This window comes from Scyliorhinus torazame, chromosome 15 (genome assembly GCF_047496885.1).
Source record: "Scyliorhinus torazame isolate Kashiwa2021f chromosome 15, sScyTor2.1, whole genome shotgun sequence".
Taxonomy (NCBI): domain Eukaryota; kingdom Metazoa; phylum Chordata; class Chondrichthyes; order Carcharhiniformes; family Scyliorhinidae; genus Scyliorhinus; species Scyliorhinus torazame.
In genome coordinates, this window is record NC_092721.1 from 50771371 (window position 1) to 50793264 (window position 21894).

Here is a 21894-nt window from a genome sequence, read left to right on the forward strand (position 1 = left end):
ATAGAGGTACAGGAAGGGAAAGATGACAAAATATCGGTGAAGCATAAATGGTAGAGGTAATGGATGACAACGGAGAGGCAGGAGTACTGAAAAAGCTGGCTATGTTCACTGTGGATAAGTTATCTGATCCAGATGGTGGATGACTTGCACCACAAATTGACAAAGACAGAGGTGGTGGAGATAGCACATCTTCCAAACTTTACTCGATACGGAAGGGGTTGGGGAGGTGCCAGAGGATTGAGGTGTGACAAATATGATAGCCTTAGTCAAGGGTATAAGGACAGTCCTAGTAACCATAGGCCAGTTAATTGAACATCAATGATGGGTAAGGCTTTCGAAACAATAATCAGGGAAGGGGAAAACATCAACTGACACAGGGAAGAATTTTGCGCTCTTCCCCACCTCAGAACCCGCCATTGGGGAAGCTTAAAATTGAATGGACAGGATTCCCCCCCTGGAACCTACCCACCCTAACCTAGATGCAATTTCATACTTCTATGAAATTTCTCTTCTGCTCCTCGAAAAAGGAGCGGCACGGTAGCACAGTGGTAGGAGGGGCACGGTAGCACAGTGGTAGGAGGGGCACGGCAGCACAGTGGTAGGAGCGGCACGGCAGCACAGTGGTAGGAGCGGCACGGCAGCACAGTGGTAGGAGGGGCACGGCAGCACAGTGGTAGGAGGGGCACGGCAGCACAGTGGTAGGTGGAGCACGGCAGCACAGTGGTAGGAGGGGCACGGCAGCACAGTGGTAGGAGGGGCAAAGCAGCACAGTGGTAGGTGGAGCACGGCAGCACAGTGGTAGGAGGGGCACGGCAGCACAGTGGTAGGAGGGTCACGGCAGCACAGTGGTAGGAGGGGCACGGCAGCACAGTGGTAGGAGGGGCACGGCAGCACAGTGGTAGGAGGAGCACGGCAGCACAGTGGTAGGTGGAGCACGGCAGCACAGTGGTAGGAGGGGCAAGGCAGCACAGTGATAGGAGGGGCATGGCAGCACAGTGGTAGGAGGGGCACGGCAGCACAGTGGTAGGTGGAGCACGGCAGCACAGTGGTAGGAGGGGCACGGCAGCACAGTGGTAGGAGGGGCACGGCAGCACAGTGGTAGGAGGAGCACGGCAGCACAGTGGTAGGTGGAGCACGGCAGCACAGTGGTAGGAGGGGCATGGCAGCACAGTGGTAGGAGGGGCACGGCAGCACAGTGGTAGGAGGGGCACGGCAGCACAGTGGTAGGAGGGTCACGGCAGCACAGTGGTAGGAGGGGCACGGCAGCACAGTGGTAGGTGGAGCACGGCAGCACAGTGGTAGGAGGGTCACGGCAGCACAGTGGTAAGAGGGTCACGGCAGCACAGTGGTAGGAGGGTCACGGCAGCACAGTGGTAGGAGGGGCATGGCAGCACAGTGGTAGGTGGAGCACAGCAGCACAGTGGTAGGAGGGACACGGCAGCACAGTGGTAGGAGGGTCACGGCAGCACAGTGGTAGGAGGGGCACGGCAGCACAGTGGTAGGTGGAGCACGGCAGCACAGTGGTAGGAGGGGCACGGTAGCACAGTGGTAGGAGGGGCACGGCAGCACAGTGGTAGGAGGGGCATGGTAGCACAGTGGCTAGCACTGTTGCTTTACAGCACCAGGGGCCCGGGTTCAATTCCCGGCTTGAACTGTGCGGAGTCTGCACGTTCTCCCCGTGTCTGCGTGGGATTCCTCTGGGTGCTCCTGTTTCCTTCCACAGTTGAAAGATGTGCGGGTAGGTGGATTGGTCACACTAAATTGCCCCATAGTGACCAAACGTTAGGTGGCGTTGCTGGGTTAAGGGTATGGGGTGTAGACTCGGATGGGCCGAATGGCCTCCTTCAGCACTGCAAATTCTATGATTCTATGATTGGACGGGCAGGGCCTCGGGTGGGAAATCCACTCTTTCACTTATTAAGACCCTTAAGTAGCCTTTTTCCTGTCCAACCCCAATCTTAAAAAAACTTTTCTCAATCTTGAGCGGGGTAGTGGGGGGCAGGTGGAATTCCCTCAATCTGAAGATCCTTTCAGAGTTGGGGAGCTTCTGGGACCTTGGAGCACTGGGCCTCACTCCCTCTCTGGCCTATCCCTTGGTGCCGCACTCACTCCCCTCCCGACACCCCACGGCACTCCTACCCTCCTGCCCCCCCCCCCCCCCCCCCCCCCCCCCACCGCCCCCCACCCCCGGGACTGCCCCTCCTAACAGTCCCAGGACTTTATTCCAGGAAAAACACTGCAGGACCGGTTCTGCCCACTGTCGAACTGTGCCTCGTCGGGTTAGAGGGAAGTTGGCCAATCTTTGGCTGCCAGCTTTCATCAGCTAGACTTCCTTCTAAGGGTGGACAGAAATCCCACCCACTGTTAAACGACATTCAAGTGAGCATTAAATGGCAGTGGGATTCCAAGAGTCGGTGGTAGCACATTACATGCCAACTCTTGGAATTGCGAGCCATCCTTAAAATCCTACCCTTGGAGAGGATGGAGATAATTACCGGAATGGTTGCAGGAAAGGAGTTTTAGCTGCCAGATTAGATTGCAGAATCTGGGATTATTCTTTTTTTAATAAAAAAATTTTTTATTGATATTTTCAATTTTTACAGTGACACTTACTATGTTTATTTTCATTTTTCATTTTAATATTTACAGTGCCTCTGGTTCTTTTTTATTTTGTTTAAAAAAAGAATTATTACCTTTTTCTCAGTTACAAAGCCAGGGCTCAGAGTGTGGTCAGGGGCGAACCCCTAATCCAGCTCCTTGGCTGCTCCAAAAACCAATTCAATTTCAAATTGAATCCAATTCATGGTCCCAAGAGACATACCAGATCTGAGCCAAAAGGCTACTACACTTGATCTTGAAGCGATGTGCCTCTGGTTCTTATATACATCTTGGCATCGTCTGCCGTGGTGTGCCTTCCTCCCTCCCCTTCATATTCTCCTCCCCCCCCCCCCCCCCCTTCTTGGTATCCTCCCTTTTCGTTCAGGGTGCACTGTCCCCTGGCTCCTAATCTCCCTTTTGTGCTTTCTGCTGTGTTTGCCTTGTGGGTTTGGGGGCAGGGGGCGGCTTCTGGCCCCTCCCCCTGTGCTGCTTACCTCAGTTCCCTCCTCTCTTCCTCCTCCCAGAGTTGTGTATTATTGTCTCCTCCCATCTCTCACTTTTTCCTCTCATCACTGTTGGCTTCAAACAACTCTTGCAACAGGCCGATGAATTGTCCCGATGCTTTGAGGAAGCCTTCCTCCGACCCTCATAGAACATTACAGCGCAGTAATGTTCGGCCCTCGATGTTGCGCCGACCTGTGAAACCACTGTAAAGCCCATCTACACTATTATAGAACATAGAACATTCTCGGATGGTGTATTTGATATTCTCCAGGTGGAGAACTTCCGCAAGGTCTGCCAGCCAGTCTGCAGCTGTGGGTGGTGCTGCCGATCGCTAGCCAAGGATTCTCCCGGTGTGCGATCAGGGAAGCGGAAGCTAGGGCGTCTGCCCACTTCCCCATGTTCGGATGCCCCGAAGTTTGCCACTCTTGGGCACGGCTCCACCCTCAAACCTTGGACATTGTCTCGGAGAAGGCTGCCCAGAACCCTACAAGTTTGGGACAAGCCCAAAACATGTGGGTATGGTTGGCCGGGCCTCTCTGGCACCGCTCAAATTTATCCTCCGCCTCCGGGAAGAACCTGTTCATTCGGGTTCTGTTAAGGTGCGCTCTGTGCACACTTTCAGCTGCATGAGGCTGAGCCTTGCGCAGGAAGAGCTGGAGTTGGCCCTGCTCAGTGCTTCGCTCCAGAGTCCCCACCCCACTTCTGTCCCCATTTCCATCTGGCCTCGTCCAATGGCAATCGAGCCCTGTCCAGTAGCTGTTCGTACATATTCCCGCAGTTTTGCCCTTCCATACTGTCCGTGTTAATTAAGTCCTCTAGTAGTGTGGTCTCAGGCGCCCTGGGGTACCCGACTGTCTCCTTGCAGAGGAAGTGCCTACGTTCCTGCCCTATCGGTAGTGGCAGTTCCTCCGCCAGCTCTCCCAGCGTCGCTGGTCTGTTTCCCATGTCTGCGTCACCCCCGTTCTGTATCCATTTTTTGAAGGTGGTGTCTAGCATGTTTGGTGGGAACTTGTGGTTTCTTCAGATGGGGGCCATGGGAGACATCTTGGTTAGATTGCAGGGCCGCCTCATTTGAGTCTACATCCTTAGTGTGGCTATTACCACTGGGCAGGATGTGTACTTCGTTGGGGAGGGGGGGGTGGGACTGCCGAGGCGAGGGCCTCCTCCATCCGCACCCATTCGTGTTGGGTTCACGTACCCATCCCCTGACTCTTTCTGCCGTGGCTGCCCAGTGGTAATATTGCAGGTTTGGTAATGCCAGGCCACCCCTATCTTTTCTCCTTTGCATCGTTGATTTGGGGACTCTCGGGTTTTTACCCACCCCCACTCCCCCCACCCACACACACACACACACAGACGCCATGATCATTCTATCTGTTTTGAAAAAAGGCCTTGGGGATGAAGATCGGTATTGATGATCTGAACAGGAAGAAGAACCTCGGCAGTACGTTCATTTTGATCATCTGCACCCTCCCCGCCAGGGAGAGCGGGTGTACGTCACACCTTTACAGGTCCGTTTTGACTTCCTCCGCCAGGCTGGTCAGATTCCAATGTGGATCTGTGACCAGTTCCTGGCTATTTGGATCCCCAGGTGGCGGAATTTGTTTTGGGCTAGTTTGAATGGGAGTCCTTCCAGCTCTGACCCTCCCAGTTTGATTTCACCGGGAATGCCTCACTCTTGCCCAGGTTCAGTTTGAAACCAGAGAAGGTTCCAAACTCTTTCAGGAGCTGAATGATTGTTCTCAAGCTTTCCTGAGCTTCCGAGACGTGGAGGAGCGGTCATCCGCACAGAGTGGGACTCTGTACTCTCTGCCACCCTTCGGATGCCCTTCCAGCTGTTCGCGCCTCGCAGAGCAATCACTAAGGGTTCAATTGCCAGGGTAAACGGGAGCGGGACCAGTGCGCATCCCTGACAAGTGCCTCTGTGCAGCTGTAAGTTTTCAGAGCTGGTGGTGTTAGTTCGCCTTGCAGGTGTTGTACAGGAGTTTCACCCTTCCCCTAGCCCAAACTGCTCCAGCACTTCAAAGAGGTACTTCCACTCTACTCTGTCAAGGGCCTTTTCTGTATCTAGGGAGACGATCCTCTGCGACCACCTCTGGTGTGCAGTTCTCCAGTCTCTTGGCCAAGTATATTTGTGTCTACATTCAGCAGTGAAATGGGTCTGTATGAGCTGCATTCCATTGGGTCTTTGGCCTTTTTGGGTATCAACGATATCGTGGTCTGTGCTTGCGTAGGAGGCAGGGTGCCCCTCGCCAGCATGTCTGCAAACAAGTCCCTTAGATGTTGGGCCAGGGCCGGCGCGAAGTTCCTATAAAAGTCTGCCGGGAACCCATCCGATCCCGGCGCCTTCCCCGCCTGCATGGAGCTGATGCTCTCCATAATTTCTCCCAGACCTATTGGTGCTTCCAGTTCCCCCGTTTGTCCTCCCCCACAACTGGCATGTCCAGTCCGTCGAGGAACTCTTTCATCCCTACATCCCTGTCGGGCATTTTGGAGGTGTACAGCCCATGGTAGAAGGTCTTGAATGATGTCTTTTGGTTCCATTACCAATCTGCCCCTGCAATGCTTTTCCTTCACTATTTCCCTCGTGGCTACCTGCTTTCTCAGCTGGTGAGCCAGTAGGCGGCCAGCCTTTTCTCCGTGTTCGTAGAAGGCCATCCGTGTCTGGCGAAGTTGGTGCACTGCTTTCCTGGTGGATAGAAGGATAAAGTCTATTTGTAGCTTTTTCCTCTCAGCCAGCAGCTCTATGGTCAGGGCCTCGGAGTACTTTCTGTCGACCTCCAAGTTGGAGTCAATCAGCTGTTGCCTGGCCGCCCTCTCTTCCCTGTCTCTGCGGGCCTTGTAGGCTACCATTTCCCCTTTGATCACAGCCTTGAGTGCCTCCCAGAACGTGGAAGGGGCGACTTCCATGTTCCGGTTGTTAGTCACTTTGGGGCTGTTTAGCACAGGGCTAAATCGCTGGCTTTGAAAGCAGACCAACGCAGACCAGCAGCACGGTTCAATTCCCGTAACAGCCTCCCCGAACAGGCGCCGGAATGTGGCGACTAGGGGCTTTTCACAGTAACTTCATTTGAAGTCTACTTGTGACAATAAGCGATTTTTATTTTTCATTTCATTTCACGTAGTCGCCTATGGCATGTGATGTTTTCAGACAGAAGGCCTTGTCGACCAGGAGGACCCTATCCAACCTCCGTGTGGAGCGTTGAGCACGGCCCGTCTCTAACCTCACATCCACATAGTGCGGAGCGTGGTCGGAGATGACTATCGCCGACTAATCCATTCCTTCTGTTCCTGGAAGCACCGATTTCTCCAATGCCCCAATGCAAAGAAGTCGATTTGGGTGTATACCTAACGGACCGATGAGAAGAACGAGAATTCCCTCTCGCCGGGGTGCAGGAACCTGGCCCCTCATTACCAGTCGTTGTGTGTCGATGTCGGGGATTTCCGCCATGGTTTTTTAATGAAGTCTGTGTCGTCCCAGTTGGGCGCACACACATTTACCAGTACTACCGATGCCCGTCTAGGACACCACTGACCATGATGTACTGTCCCCCTGGGTCTGTAACCACCTGCAAGTAGATTAAGTCGGCCTTCAGGCTCCTTAAGTGGGTGAAGACTCTGGATCTTTTCACCGGACCGTTAAGTCCCCTTACATTCCAGGTGACTATCCTGATGGGGGGGGCTTCTGTCCCCCCATTCCTGCGGGATCAACCATACTTATCTGGTGAACGTGCCCCTGCACTCCGGGATTTCCCTTTGTTAGAACATAATAGCGCAGTACAGGCCCTTTGGCCCTTGATTTTGCGCCGACCTGTGAAACCACTCTAAAGCCTATTTACACTATTCCCTTATCGTCCATATGTCTATCCAATGACCATTTGAATACCCTTAGTGTTAGCGAGTCCACTACTGTTGCAGGCAGGGCATTCCACACCCTTACTAGTCTCTGAGTAAAGAATCTACCTCTGACATCTGTCTTATATCTATCTCCCCTCAATTTAAAGCTATGTCCCCTTGTGCTAGACATCACCATCCGAGGAAAAAGTCTCTCACTGTCCACCCTATCCAATCCGCTGATCCTCAATTAAGTCACCTCTTAACCTTCTTCTCTCTAACGAAAATAGCCTCAAGTCCCTCAGCCTTTCCTCATAAGATCTTCCCTCCATACCAGGCAACATTCTGGTAAATCTCCTCTGCACCCTTTCCAATGCTTCCACATCCTTCCTATAATGCGGTGACCAGAATTGCATGCAATACTCCAAATGCGGCCGCACCACAGTTTTGTACAGCTGCAACATGACCTCATGGCTCCGAAACTCAATCCCTCTACCAATAAAAGCTAACAACCCTCTCAACCTGAGAGGCAACGTTCAGGGATCTATGTACATGGACACCGAGATCTCTCTGCTCATCCACACTGCCAAGAATCTTACCATTAGCCCAGTACTCTGTCTTCCTGTTATTCCTTCCAAAATGAATCACCTCACACTTTTCTGCATTAAACTCCATTTGCCACCTCTCAGCCCAGCGCTGTAGCTTATCTATGTCCCTCTGTAACTTGTAACATCATTCCGCACTGTCCACAACTCCACCGACTTTAGTGTCATCTGCAAATTTACTCACCCATCCTTCTACGCCCTCCTCCAGGTCATTTATAAAAATGACAAACAGCAGTGGCCCCAAAACAGATCCTTGTGGTCCACCACTAGTAACTGTACTCCAGTCTGAACACTTCCCATCAACCACCACCCTTTGTCTTCTACCAGCTAGCCAATTCCTGATCCAGACTGCTAAATCTCCCTGAATCCCATGCTTCAAACGCTTTACTGAAATCCATATACACCACATCAACTGCTTTACCCTCATCCACCTGTTTGGTCACCTTCTCAAAGAACTCAATAAGGTTTGTGAGGCACGACCTACGCTTCATGAAACCGTCTAATCAAATTATTCCTTTGCAGATCATTATACACCCTAACTCTTATAAACCTTTCCAAGATTTTGCCCACAACAGAAGTAAGGCTCACTGGTCTATAGTTACCGGGGTTGTCTCTACTCCTTTTCTTGAACAAGGGGACAACATTTGCTATCCTCCAGTCTTCTGGCACTATTCCTGTTAAAGGAGGCCGTCCAACATGGCCACGGTCACTGTTCTCACCATGAGGTCAGGCCTCTGCGCTCCGGGGTTTCCCTTTGTCCAGAGGGCACCCAACATGGCCGCCAACTGTGTGTACGCCACGTGGTTCCGCCCCTGCACTCCAGAGTTTCCCTTTTATTAGGAACCCTCCAAAGTGACTGCTTGCGGCGCCATCTTGATTCCTCGGCGCACTCCCTGCCTGCCAAAGCCATTTTTGCTGCCAACTTTTTTCCCGTTCTGTCTTCTGTCTTTTTGGTGTGTGTCCCCCCTTCCCTGCCCCCCACCCCTATGTTATTTCCCCCCCCCCACTGGCCAGGTGCTCCCTCTCCCCCCGAGAGGTGCGCCGCGGTCCCCCCCTTACTGCCCGTCTTCCCGTGCTAGCCCTCCCTGCTAGTACGCTGGCTCCCTTCCCAGGGCTGGTTCAGGTTTATTGTCTGACTGCCTGCATTCCCTTCTCTGCCTCCTCACCCACTTTCTCTGTCATAGAATCATAGAAAGGTTACAGCACAGAACCCTTGCTTCCTTCTGTACCCAGTCTCTCTGTTCATAACGAGGCAGTGCCATCCCGCATAAACACTAGTCTCGGATTTCATCTCTTTTTTTCCCTCAACGATCCTCCCCTGACACGCCTTCATCGTTGCCAAGCTTGGTCGCTGTCCAGGTCGATGGCTCACACAAAGTCGTTTGCCTCTGCCGGGATGTTAAAATAATGTTCTTTACCCTGGTGCAGAACCCAGGATCTGGCTGGGAACAACATGCCAAACTGCATCCCACTCTTGTAGAGCGCCGATTTTGCCCTGTTGAACCCGCCCCTTTACTTTGCGAGGTCTGCTCTAATGTCCTGGTAGACCCGGATTCGGTATCCTTCCCTCGAGCTCGCCTTGGTCTGCCTGGCCCACTTCAGGATCCTTACCGGTGCAGTTTTGCTATGATCACTCACGGCTGCTCCCCTGCTTTGGGCTTCAGCTGGAGCGACCGGTGTGCCCTGTCGAGTTCTGGGGGGTTGGGGAAGCTGTCTCTCCCGACTAGGTTGCACAGCATTTGGGTCTCTGCCCTCGATGCCTTCTGGCAGGCCCACAATCTGAGTGTTCTGTCGGAGGGACCTATTCTCCTGGTCCTCGACCTTCCCCTTCAAATTCTCCTGGGCCTCCACCAACCTTTTCACGTCTGCCTCCAGAGTGACAATCCTCTGTCGCTCTGGTTGGTTGAAGCTTTTTCAGGATTGTTTTTCCTGCACCTCCACTTTCTTCCCCAGGCCATCGATCAAGCGTTGGAGGGAGACCATCGCCTCTGACACCACCTCCTTCACTGCAACCTGGATCTCCGTTTTCATTGCCTCCTTCATGGCAGCCAATTCCTTTTTTAGGAAGCTTTTCCACCCGTCCCTAATGATGGGGGGGGGGTTGTTTGCTTGTGTTGGCACCAGTGCTCGGGTCGCCGGTCTTCCCCGCTCTTGGGCGGCCTGGGCTTCCACCTCGCCTAGTGGACCGCTGTCTCGTCCGCCTGTTGGGCGTGTCCCTTTCCGCCACTTATGCCCTCTCGTCTGCCCTTAGATCTACTGTTCACCGGCATCTTCTTCCCCACTGTGTAACCTTCTCTTTGGGATTTCTTTGTGTTGGCTTTTTCGGTCAAATTTCTCTGAATTTAACATTTTTGGTTCTAGTTGGGAGGAGAGCCACCTGATGTGCGTTCGCACAGCACATCACCGGAAGTCAACCTGGGATTATTGTTCTTGAAGCAAAGGAGATTGGGGGAGATTCGATAGGTGTGTATAAAATTATGACAGGTTTGGGTACGGTATACAAGGAAAAACCGCTAGCTGATGGTATAAGGACTAGGGGACAGAGATTTAAGGTTTTGGGCAAGAGATGCTTGGGGGAAGGTGGTAATGATCTGGAACTCACTTCCCACAAAGGTGGTGGAGGCAGTGACGATCAATGATTTCAAAAATAAAATAGATGGACACTGCAAGGAAATACACTTGCAAGGCTGCAGGGATGGAATGGTATGCTCTATAGCAAGGCAACAAGCTATAACTTCTTCTGTGTTGTAAATAAATGATTCTCTGACTAACATTCTCTGGGAATCACCAGTGAGATTTCACTAAATTATTAACATTAGTTACCTCTTTAATACTTCCTCCATAGACTTCATCAGTACTGACATGAATGAATTTCTCAATATTAGCCTGATAAGCAGCTTCTACAAGGACTTCTGTACCATAAATGTTCACATTTCTGAATTCTGAAGAACACCAGAAGGACTTATCTGAAAAAAAAGTTAAAACATTTTTTTGGGGCTAGCAGCATGGCATTTTGGTAATAACAATTTTAAAATAAAGCTAGTTTATTAAAATATGTATATTGACTAAGGCAAACTGAGCACAAATCACAATGGTCATTAACACAAGTGTCCATTAACACCAACAATTTCTAGTACTATCGGACTAAATTATGATGAAAGACTAAAGCTATAAAACTGACTGGTAGGTAAAGAGTAGAGAAAAGTAGTAGATTAGAATTCTACTAATCTAGTTCAGAGGTATAAATTAGTTGAAAGACCCTTGACGGGAAACTGTTTTTCTCAGAATTGATTAACACATGGGATGTGCAGGTCATGGGTGCAAAGCCTTTGGAAACAAGTTTGATGACATGATAGGGAGCTATAGGCTACAGTTATATTTTGCCTATATGAATACAGATCAAATGGTCTTTCTCACCCGAATGCAACCTGTGTATGGCCAGCATTTGCTATATATAATGGCAGAGTATTTGCGGTAAGCATGAAGGAATGGCAGTCTCTGTTCACTTTGTTTACAGAGTCTTTGTTGGCTTTTGTGTGGTAGCTTGCCATCATGAGGCACCAGATCCAGCATGATACCCTCACAAGGCATCTGTGGTAAGTGTGAGAAGGGAAGAAACAATGTTGGTGTGGATTTTCGTGGAATTGTGGAGTTTCTGCAGAGCTTCCAAAATTGCCTGTTGGACCTAGATGTGGAAATCCCACCCTAATTTCTAAAAGATCTCATTTTTGTCAGTAGAGGTAAAGGGGCAGGGCATAATTCAGGCATGAGGGAAAGCTCAACTCAACAGAGCCATTTGAACTCACTGCCGAGTTCAAACAGATCCAATTTTGGCTGTTGCAAGGGCTTGAACCCCCAAATTTATTGAGTAAATGCCCTTGAAGAAAGAATAAGGTCTGTATAACTGTCATGATATTATTACAATCCCCAGCCCTTTGAAAATAAAAATAAATAGGTTGCAGGTGTCAGTGGGTTAAAGCAGGATTAAAAATCATATATAATACATTGTAAAATCATGTGCAGAAAGCAAAATCTAACCCACTGTTCCAGCAGTTACAATAGCTATTTGTTGACACTTCCCTGAGGGATATTTATAAATGCTTGACTGATTTCCAAAAGCTAATTATCTCAGCAGGAAGTTCTGAATTCATAATTGGTTTGGCAGTTTAAAGAGGCTATTTTAAGGATTAGCCGTACTTGAGGTGGTATATGAACATGTTTTTTTATATGACAGGTTAACCAATTGAGATTTAAAGGGTTTAAATGGGCTTTCAAGAATGGGATTTTTAAAATATAGTGATGGCTACATTAGATTTTTAGAACTCTTATTTTTTTCATCTCAACATGGGATGAAGTCCCAGAGAACCTTTTAGTCAGCCTGCCTCAGCATTAGTTGACCCCTGTGGCCACCTGCAGTCGATTTCTGTGGAAAGCGGGCCGGACTCTTTCCCACCTTCGGACAAAGTAGGTCCGGCGAATTGGGAAATTTCCTCACTCGAGCTACCCACTCTGATATCAAAATTCTGGCCTGTAAGCCTTTGCAAGGCCAAAGCAGGATTAAAAATCATATATAATACATTGTAAAATCATGTGCAGAAAGCAAAATCTAAGGGAAAGGGAAAGAAAAATAGAATTAAGAAATAAAAGAGACAAACAGAAAAGTAAACCAAAAAAATCATTCTCGAACAATTGCATTCTGAAGGAATGAGACTCCACTGTCACTTGTATCAATTAAGGTTAAATACATACAGGTGGAGGGCATGATTGGATGGTTAGTTGAGCACATTTAAGAGATGCTTAGTAACACAAATGCAAAGTGGAGTCAGGAGATATGTTATACCTGTAATGTTTCATTCTATGAATAAATCTACTTCAAGTAAAGACTGGCTCTTGTTTCTTCCTTCATCAACTGGCTATCTGGAGTATAGCATGGGCACTAAGTGCCAGAGAAGTTATTGGCAGTCATTAGGTATTGCTAGCTCTAACTTCTGGAATGCTAAGTTGGTAACTAGTAGGCAAGTATTGCTACTTCACAGCTTTACATGATTTTCATGCTAAATCTTGAGAATCAGGGAAATTCAGACAGCAGCTTCCGGAATTGGATTTTTAAAATTCATTCATCTGAGCATTGCCAGCAAGTTTAGCATTTAATGCCAATCCCTAACTATCCTTGAGAAGGCGGTGGTGAATTGCTTGAATTGCTACAGTCTATGTGGTGCAGGTACATCATGAGTGTTGTTAAGGAGGGAGTTCCAGGATTTTGAAGGAATTGTGCTTTATTTCCAAGTTAGGATGGTGCTTAATTTTGAGGGGAACTTGCAGGTGGTGATGTTCCCATGTGACCCCTGCCCTTGTTATTCGAGGTAGTACAGTACACTGTAAAAGACTACACATCTTAGGATAGATCACCGATAGCAAGATGAACAATTCTAGGTTGAGTGGAGGTAATTTGAACACCTGACGACTTGAACTTGGTTACATTGTGAACTCTTGTGTTATGGTCAGGTGAGGATTGTTATGGTCAGGTGAGGAGGGAAAGGATTTTCGTTTAATTTTGTTTGGGACCAATAACGTTTCGTTTAAAGTGGAAAAAGTTTGAGATTCAAGACACATGCTCAGTGAATAAAGCCACAAGATTCCACTGGTTTTGAATAAACAAAAATAAACTTTACACTGCAAGGTCAGAGAAAGAAACAATTTGCAATATGTATTTTACACGGTCACATTCAAGGTAAATATGAGATACATGTGAATTAACAGTCAAATTGTGGTCGAACATTCCACACTTTGCAATAAATGGCAGATGCAAACAAGACTGTGTGTGGAGTTTGCACGTTCTCCCCGTGTCTGCCTGGGTTTATTCTGGGTGCGCCGGTTTCCTCACACAGTTCAAAGGTATGCAAGTTAGATGGATTGACCATGCTAAATTGTCCCATAGTGTCCTGGGATGTGCTAGCAGCGCTAACTGCTGTATGGTAAGTAAAATGAGTTTAAATATCCCAAAGCTTGTGTTAATTTTGTTATTTCCAGTTCTGATTCACAGTAGAAAACATGATTAACAGAATCTGCAATTATTAAATATTCCGTGACCAGCATTTCTAAATCAAATTACTTGCAATTCTTTCAATGGACACTGAGGGAAAAACTCATTTGTTTAAGATTGCATGGAGCTATCAACCTCCAGAATTCCATAGCCTCTTCCTAATGCCTAATGAGTGCCAATCCCCCTTCATCCTGACAATGACAAACCGCTCCCACACACACCAACACTGTCCTCCTCCTTCCCCAACCCCCAACAATGTTCTTCTCCTGTCTCCCTCACCCCTTCAACAGTATTCTGCTGCCTCCCTGACCAAAACAGAGTTTAGTCCCCCCCCCCCCCTCACCCCTAATCACCTCACACAAAAGCTTCCTTCCCCACTCGCCGCCGTATTCCCCAATAAGGCTGACTCTTCTGACATCAGCTGGATAGGAATCAGGGATTCCAGAAGGCAAGTTGGGAGAGGGTGTCCGTGATAGAGGATGCGGACTGTCCAGACACAGGGGCGGGGGTGTGTATGTGAATGTCTGAACATTGCAAGGGGTTCTGGAGTGCTTTGACTGACCAGCTGATTTACAAATTTTGTTGGTTTTATACCCAACTAAATCAATGGAAAAACCAGGATTAGTCTAGGGGAAACAGCTCACTTCTGCATGGGCAATTACAGAGCAAACTATACTGGTTAATACCAACATTTGGAAGTTTAAACATCCCACTCAGTACCGGGGATGTGCTTATGCTGGGATATCCAAGGGGTCCCAAGTGTAGTGTTTGCGATATCTCCAATCTCCGACTATCCTGGAGTGTTTCAATTTTATTCTTCAGTTATTTGAAGATAGAAAAGCGATTTCCAAAAATGTTACGTCTTTTGGAAATTCAGAAGGTGTGAATTACGTTTAATGGTAATTCTAAATAGGGAATAAACCTAAATTGTTGTTTGATTCTAATATAAATGTCACATTTCATTAATAAATTATTGTTTTATTGAGAAAGCCACAGTTTGTTCCTTCAGTTTGTTTAGGAAAAAAAAATCCCCAAATTAAAGTGTACAATCGCTCTTCATTTCTTTTGCTCGTACACCGGATACAAGAAAATAAACATTCCCTGTAAAACAAGAAAGGAAAATACAGAAAGATTTGTTACTAAAATCCTTACCAACATGTGTCTGAGCTGCAAAATGTAGAACGATGTGAATTTTTTCAGTTCCAAACAGTAGTTTCACAAATTGTTCATCACAAATATCACCCTATGAACAAAAATAATCACTACTGCAATTATATATTGTTAACATACTTAATAAGTCAAAGAGGTGCACAGTTATGTTCTATTAAATTCCTTGTTAAATAAAATTAACATTAATGTCAAATTACCCATCGAATATGTGGGATCTAAACTTTTATAACTGTTCCTCATGCTGACCTTACGTTAAGACCATAAGACCATCAGACATTGGAGCAGAATTAGGCCACTTGGCCCATCGAGTCTGCTCCGCCATTCAATCATCCCCATTCTCCTGCCTTCTCCCCATAACCCCTGATCCACTTCCCAATCAAGAACCTATCTATCTCTGTCTTAAAGACACTCAGTGAATTGGCCTCCACAGCCTTCTGCGGCAAAGAGTTCCACAGATTCACCACCCTCTGGCTGAAGAAATTCCTCCTCATCTGTTTTAAAGGATCGTCCATGAGATGGTGTCCTCTGGTTCTAGTTTTTCCTACAGTGGAAACATCCTCTCCACGTCTACTCTCTCCAGGCCTCACAGTATCTTGTAAGTTTCAATAAGATCCCCTCTCATCCTTATAAACTCCCAACGAGTACAGACCCAGAGTCCTCAAACGTTCCTCATACGACAAGTTCTTCATTCCAGGGATCATTCTTGTGAACCTCCTCTGGACCCTTTCCAAGGCCAGCACATCCTTCCTTAGATATGGGGCCCAAAACTGCTCACAATACTCCAAATGGGGTCTGACCAGAGCCTTATACAGCCTCAGAAGCACATCCCTGGTCTTGTATTCTAGCCCTCTTGACATGAATGCTAACATTGCATTTGCCTTCTTAACTGCCGACTGAACCTGCACATCAACCTTAAGAGAATCATGAATTCTACTTTCCAAAGCCTTTCCCCTTTTAGAAAATAGTCTATGCCTAAATTCCTCCTTCCATAACCTCACACTTTTCCACATTGTATTTCATTTGCCACTTCATTGCCCACTCTCCTCGCTTGTCCAAGTCCTTCTGCAGCCCCCTTGCTTCCTCAATACTACCTGTCCCTCTACAAATCTTTGTATCATCTGCAAACTTAGCAACAGTGCCTTCAGTACGTTCTTCCAGATCATTAATGTATATTGTAAAATGTTGTGGTCCCAGCACGGACCCCTGAGGCACACCACTAGTCACCGGCTGCCATCCTGAAAAAGACCCCTTTATCCCCATTCTTTGCCTTCTGCCAGTCAGCCAATCCTCTATCCATGCCAGGATCTTACCCTGAACACCATGAGCTCTTAAGCAGCTATGGAGAGTGGTATATTGAAAAACAAAATTCTGTTATTTCAAACCACATCACTTACTTTTTGTATGAATATGAAAGATCACATGGCACCATCCAATCCCACGGCACCATTAAAAGAAGAGGGGTTCTGATGCTCTGGCCAACTTTCATCCCTCATCCTCCACGTCCACCAAAACAGTATACTATCTTTGCCAACAATTCAACTGTGGCTAAACTTCAAAGGTAGAAGGTGCTTTTTTTAAAAACACGTTATTTCTTTCTAATCATACAGGTAATCAGGTCACTAATGCTGGGTTGACATTAGTGTCGCTGCTCGAGGCAGCCTTGACTTTGGAAGCAATACTGTAATATCATAGCAGCATTTACATTTTCTGCAGTACACTTTCCTACACAACGGTTCATTCCTCACACCACAGCAGCAACACAACAATGTAAATGTAAAAAACACACTAATTATAGCACCTGAACAGACTGACAGTTTTCATAACTATAGGTTGAGACATAGCCCAACTATCTATATGATGGTTATATTGCTGCTCTTCAAAAACACCCAGCTCCTCCCGTGAAGAGGCTCAGTCATTTCCTGGTTGCCACTTGTGCTCTCAAACTAGTCCTACAATGCAATTACAATGTAAATGAAGTGCATTCCAGACCAGCCTCTGAACTTGCTCTAATAATTACAATGTAATAGCATAATATTTAAACATTTAAAAGGAAAATACATTATCACATATAATTATGCATCAAATGGGCCATGTTGCTGTGCTGATTGACACAGAAAATCTGACCTAGGACAGTATACACTAATCACGTGCAGTTCTCTGTGGTTAAAGAGAGTGAGTGTTCTCTTTGGGATCTGTAAAGAAGAATTACCCAATGAAGTACCCATTTCATAATTCAAAGTTGTCAGGATGTCTTTTTGGCCACCCTTAAAAAAATCTATGAAATGACGATGCAAAGACAGTTATCAGTAATTACCTTAATGATTTGGAAATTATTGAAATACCTGTATAAATCTGTAATTTGTCCTGCTAGAAACAGATTGCAAGTTCTTTAAGCTGGCACAATAATCAAGCTGTAGAAGGGAAAAAAATGCGTGATCAAGAAAAACACCAAATACTATAGATCCTACTAAGTTCACATCAAATAACTTTCACAGTCTATCAAACTTTCTGAATACAATATAAATGTTTTAGCAAACTCACCTTGTCCAAGTTTATGATCAAATAATCTGGATATCGTTCCAGAAGACAAATAATGACGTGCGAGGCACTTCAAAGAAAAAGCACATTAGATTACTTGCTTAGTAAAATATACTTAATCTCTGCAAAAATACCATAACATCCAAATTGTGCAGGACCTGTTTATAATCATCACTGTTTGGTTGAAGATTTAGTAACAAAAGTCCAAGCTCTCTGATATTTACCTCCAAAACTCAGTGGGCTAGACAGCTGGTTTGTGATGCAGAACAAGGCCAGCAGCACGGGATCCATTCCCGTACCAGCTGAGAATTCTGAATTCTCCCTCGGTGTACCGAATAGGTGCCGGAATGTGGCGACTAGAGGCTTTTCACGGTAACTTCATTGCAGTGTTAATGTAAGTCTACTTGTGACAATAAAGGTTATTTATTTATTTATTATTATCTGGTTTTAAAACATAGTGCAGAATTTGCAGCCTGACATGAGGGCAAGAAAAGAGGCAGGGATCATGAAATTTTACTTCGCCAGCTGGTGTGCTGGCACCATCCAACCCCCCGAGCCACTTTGTGAGGTTCCTTCGAGGGCACACTGCAACCCACCTGCAAGTGGCAAGTAGTTTAAGATCATTTTAATTTAAAGCCCAATTAAGACTGTTATAACCTGCCTACTGACGATTGGCTGGGGACTAATGACTATCCCACAATCCTATGGGAGTATGAACTTCCCCAATGAGGGGGGCGGAGAAACTCCTACTATAAATAAGTTGGCCAGTCCAGGAACCAGGAGGAAGGAGAAGGTAGCAAGGGAAGTTACTGCTACTGTTATGTATATATTGTTATAGTAAATAAACGTTATTATTTTGTATCCTTAAAACTCGTGCTGGATTCTTCGGGGCCCTTACAAAACTGGCGACGAAGGTAAAAGTGAATAGCTGTCTACACTGCTGAAGCCACCTCCCTGGATTTTTGTTGGATACAGGTTGGTAGTTGTTTTCTATTATACCATGCCTCTGTACGGACGTTTGGATGTTTTTGCTGCTGCGCTGGAAAGCTGGAACCAGTACACACAACGGATGAGATACTATTTCCGGGCAAACAATATCACTGAAAACGAGCGCCAGGTGGTCATATTGCTCACCGCCTGCGGGCCGCATACGTTTGGGGTGATTAGGAGCCTTACGTACCCAGCTGCGCCGGACACCAAAACGTTTGACGAACTTGTGAATATAGTGGGGCAACACTTTAACCCAACCCCGTCCACGATAGTCCAGCGTTACCGGTTTAATACCGCTGAGAGGACCCCTGGAGAATCCCTTGGCGATTTTTTTTTATCCAGGCTATGCGGGATTGCGGAATACTGTGACTATGGTGAGACCTTGTCAGAAATGTTACGCGACCGTTTGGTTTGCGGTATTAACAATGCGGCCACCCAGAGAAAGTTGTTAGCGGAGCCAACATTGACTTTTCAACAGGCAATACAAATAGTCTTGTCCCGAGAGAACGCAGAGCGAGGAGTACAGGAGCTACAGGGAATGGAAGTGCATGCCTTGGGGCGCAACCCTTTCCGCCCAAAAACGTCCCCCCACACTCCTGCGGTACCTTGGGCGAGGCAACGACCAGACCGACGCCAGTGGCCATCGGACATTCCTCCCCGAAGGGAGCCTTCTCCAGAGCCAATGGATGAGGAGCCATGTCCGTGTCAGACTTGGAGGCGCCGACCCCGTCGCGGACGGCGGTCCTGGGGACGCCAGAGGCGCCGTCGTTCCGACCAAAACTGGGACCAGCCCAGGGGCCGTAACTGGGACCAGCCCAGAGGCCGTACCTTCCATGTGGATGAACCTGCGGCGACCACTCCTGAGGATGTGGAGACGGAGGACGACTGCCTGCAGCTGCATTGTGTGGCAGCTCCCCGTGTGGCCCCCATTAAGGTGACAGTACGGGTCAATGGCCACCCGCTGGAGATGGAGTTGGATACTGGCGCAGCGGTCTCCGTGATTGCCCAGAGGACATTCGACCGCATCAAGCAGGGTATACAGACCCTTACATTAACTGACTCACAGGCCAGGTTGGCCACCTACACGGGGGAACCACTGGACATTGCAGGAACTACAATGACCCCTGTTGTCTATGGACGCCAGGAGGGGCTTTTCCCACTTATCGTAGTGCGTGGCCATGGGCCCAGCCTGTTGGGTCGGGACTGGTTGCGCTATTTGCGGTTGCAATGGCAGCACATCCTCCAAACAGTTTCTGGAGGGTTGACTGAGGTGCTAGGACGATACCCAGAGGTATTCCAGCCTGGTTTGGGGAAAATAAAAGGGGCCGTAGCCCGTATCCAAGTTGAACCAGGAGCCACGCCGCGCTATTTCCGGGCGCGCCCAGTGCCTTACGCTTTGCTCGAGAAGGTAGAAGGGGAGCTCACTCGTTTGGAGAGTTTGGGTATTATCAGGCCCGTCCGTTTTGCTGACTGGGCAGCACCAATTGTACCAGTAATGAAGCCAGACGCCACAGTTCGCTTGTGTGGCGACTATAAACTTACAGTGAGTACAGTTTCCCGACTCGACCGATACCCAATGCCTCGCATAGAGGATCTCTACGCGAAACTTGCAGGCGGACTCTCATTCACAAAATTAGATATGAGTCACGCCTACCTGCAGTTGGAGCTGGACCCTGCCTCCCGACCATATGTAACAATTAACACACACCGGGGCCTGTATGAATATACACGGTTGTCCTTTGGAGTATCCTCTGCCTGCGCAATTTTTCAACGTGTTATGGAGGGCATTTTGAGAGGTTTACCACGTGTGGCTGTCTACCTAGATGACGTGTTGATTACAGGGACGTCGGAGCAAGAGTATTTGGAAAATCTGGAGGCTGTCCTTAAACGCCTTTCGGAGGCTGGAGTCCGTTTACGTCACACACAGTGCGTATTTCAGGCAAAAGAAGTAGTCTACCGAGGTTATCGGGTGGACCGCAAGGGTCTGCACCCCGTCGCAGAGAAGGTGCGTGCAATTCAACATGCCCCCACCCCGACTGACACTTCGCATCTTCGTTCTTTTCTCGGTCTCGTAAACTATTACGGGAAGTTCCTCCCCAATCTGGCAACTACGCTGGCCCCCTTACACCTGCTGCTAAAGAAAAATCACACCTGGGTTTGGGGTCAGCCGCAAGAAACCGCTTTCCGGCGGGTAAAGCAACAATTGTTGTCGTCTGGGTTACTAACCCACTATGATCCGGGAAAGCCTTTGCTCGTCACATGTGATGCATCCCCGTATGGTATTGGGGCTGTCCTGTCCCACAAGATGGAGAACGGGGCCGAGCGACCGATAGCCTTCGCATCCCCGCACATTGACTGCAGCGGAGAAAAAGTACGCGCAGATCCGAGAAGGAGGGCCTGGCAGTGGTTTTCGCGGTGAAACGCTTCCACCAGTATGTGTACGGCCGCCATTTCACTATCGTGACTGATCATAAGCCCCTGCTGGGACTCTTCAGAGAGGATAAGCCAATACCGCCCATTGCTTCTGCACGGATCCAGCACTGGGCTTTGTTGCTTGCTGCATATGAGTATTCTCTGGAGCACAAACCAGGTACGCAGATAGCAAATGCCGACGCACTGAGCCGATTGCCTTTATCAACTGGCCCCATGTCGACCCCCCACGACCGGTGAGGTGGTCGCAACCCTAAATTTTATGGACACCTTGCCTGTCACGGTATCACAGATCCATGAGTGGACCCAGACGGAGCCAGTCCTGTCAAAGGTTCGGCACATAGTCCTGTATGGTGGGCAGCATAGACAGCTCCCAGGCGAGTTGCGGGCATTTTCCTCCAAGCTGTCAGAGTTCAGCGTGGAAGACGGCATCCTCTTGTGGGGGACGCGTGTGATTGTCCCGGAAAAAGGCCAGGAGCTGATATTATCAGACTTGCACAATGGGCATCCGGGCGTGACCAAGATGAAAATGTTGGCCCGGAGTTATGTCTGGTGGCCAGGCCTCGACACCGACATTGAGAAGGTGGCCCAAAACTGCTCCATTTGCCAGGAGCATCGCCGGCGGCGCCCCTACATCACTGGGAATGGCCAGGGCGGCCTTGGGCACGTTTACATGCAGATTTCGCAGGCCCTTTTCAGGGATCCATGTTCCTTCTACTAATTGACGCCCAGTCCAAATGGCTGGAGGTGAATAAGATGCAGGGGACAACGTCCTGCGCAACAATTGAAAAAAATACGTTTATCATTTAGCATGCATGGCCTCCCCGAAGTGCTGGTCACGGATAATGGCACTCCATTCACAAGTGAGGAGTTTGCTAGGTTTACAAAGACGAACGGCATCCGCCATATCCGCACTGCCCCTTACCACCCGGCTTCAAATGGGCTGGCAGAGCGTGCAGTGCAAACATTCAAAAGAGGCCTAAAGAAGCAGTCTTCCGGATCAATGGACACTAGACTGGCTCGGTTTTTGTTTACATACAGGACCACCCCCCATACAGTGACTGGGGTCGCTCCCGCAGAACTCCTAATGGGCCGGAGGCTTCGCACCCGCCTTAGTATGGTCTTCCCGGACATTGGCGCAAAAGTACGCCGCACACAAGAACGGCAGGGACCGGGATTGTC

General features: G+C 48.3%; 1 protein-coding gene across 2 annotated transcripts in view; it reads right to left on the minus strand.

Moving 5' to 3' along the window:
- Positions 1–21894, minus strand: part of LOC140391590 (dTDP-D-glucose 4,6-dehydratase-like) — a 126434-nt gene that overhangs the window by 74420 nt on the left and 30120 nt on the right. For both annotated transcript variants that reach the window (XM_072476233.1, XM_072476234.1), the window contains exons 2-5: positions 17296–17362; positions 17097–17165; positions 14737–14827; positions 10365–10507 (exon numbers count right to left, since the gene is read on the minus strand). In XM_072476233.1, the coding sequence (XP_072332334.1) occupies positions 10365–10507; positions 14737–14827; positions 17097–17165; positions 17296–17362 (370 nt within the window). The remainder of the gene's footprint in view (positions 1–10364; positions 10508–14736; positions 14828–17096; positions 17166–17295; positions 17363–21894) is intronic.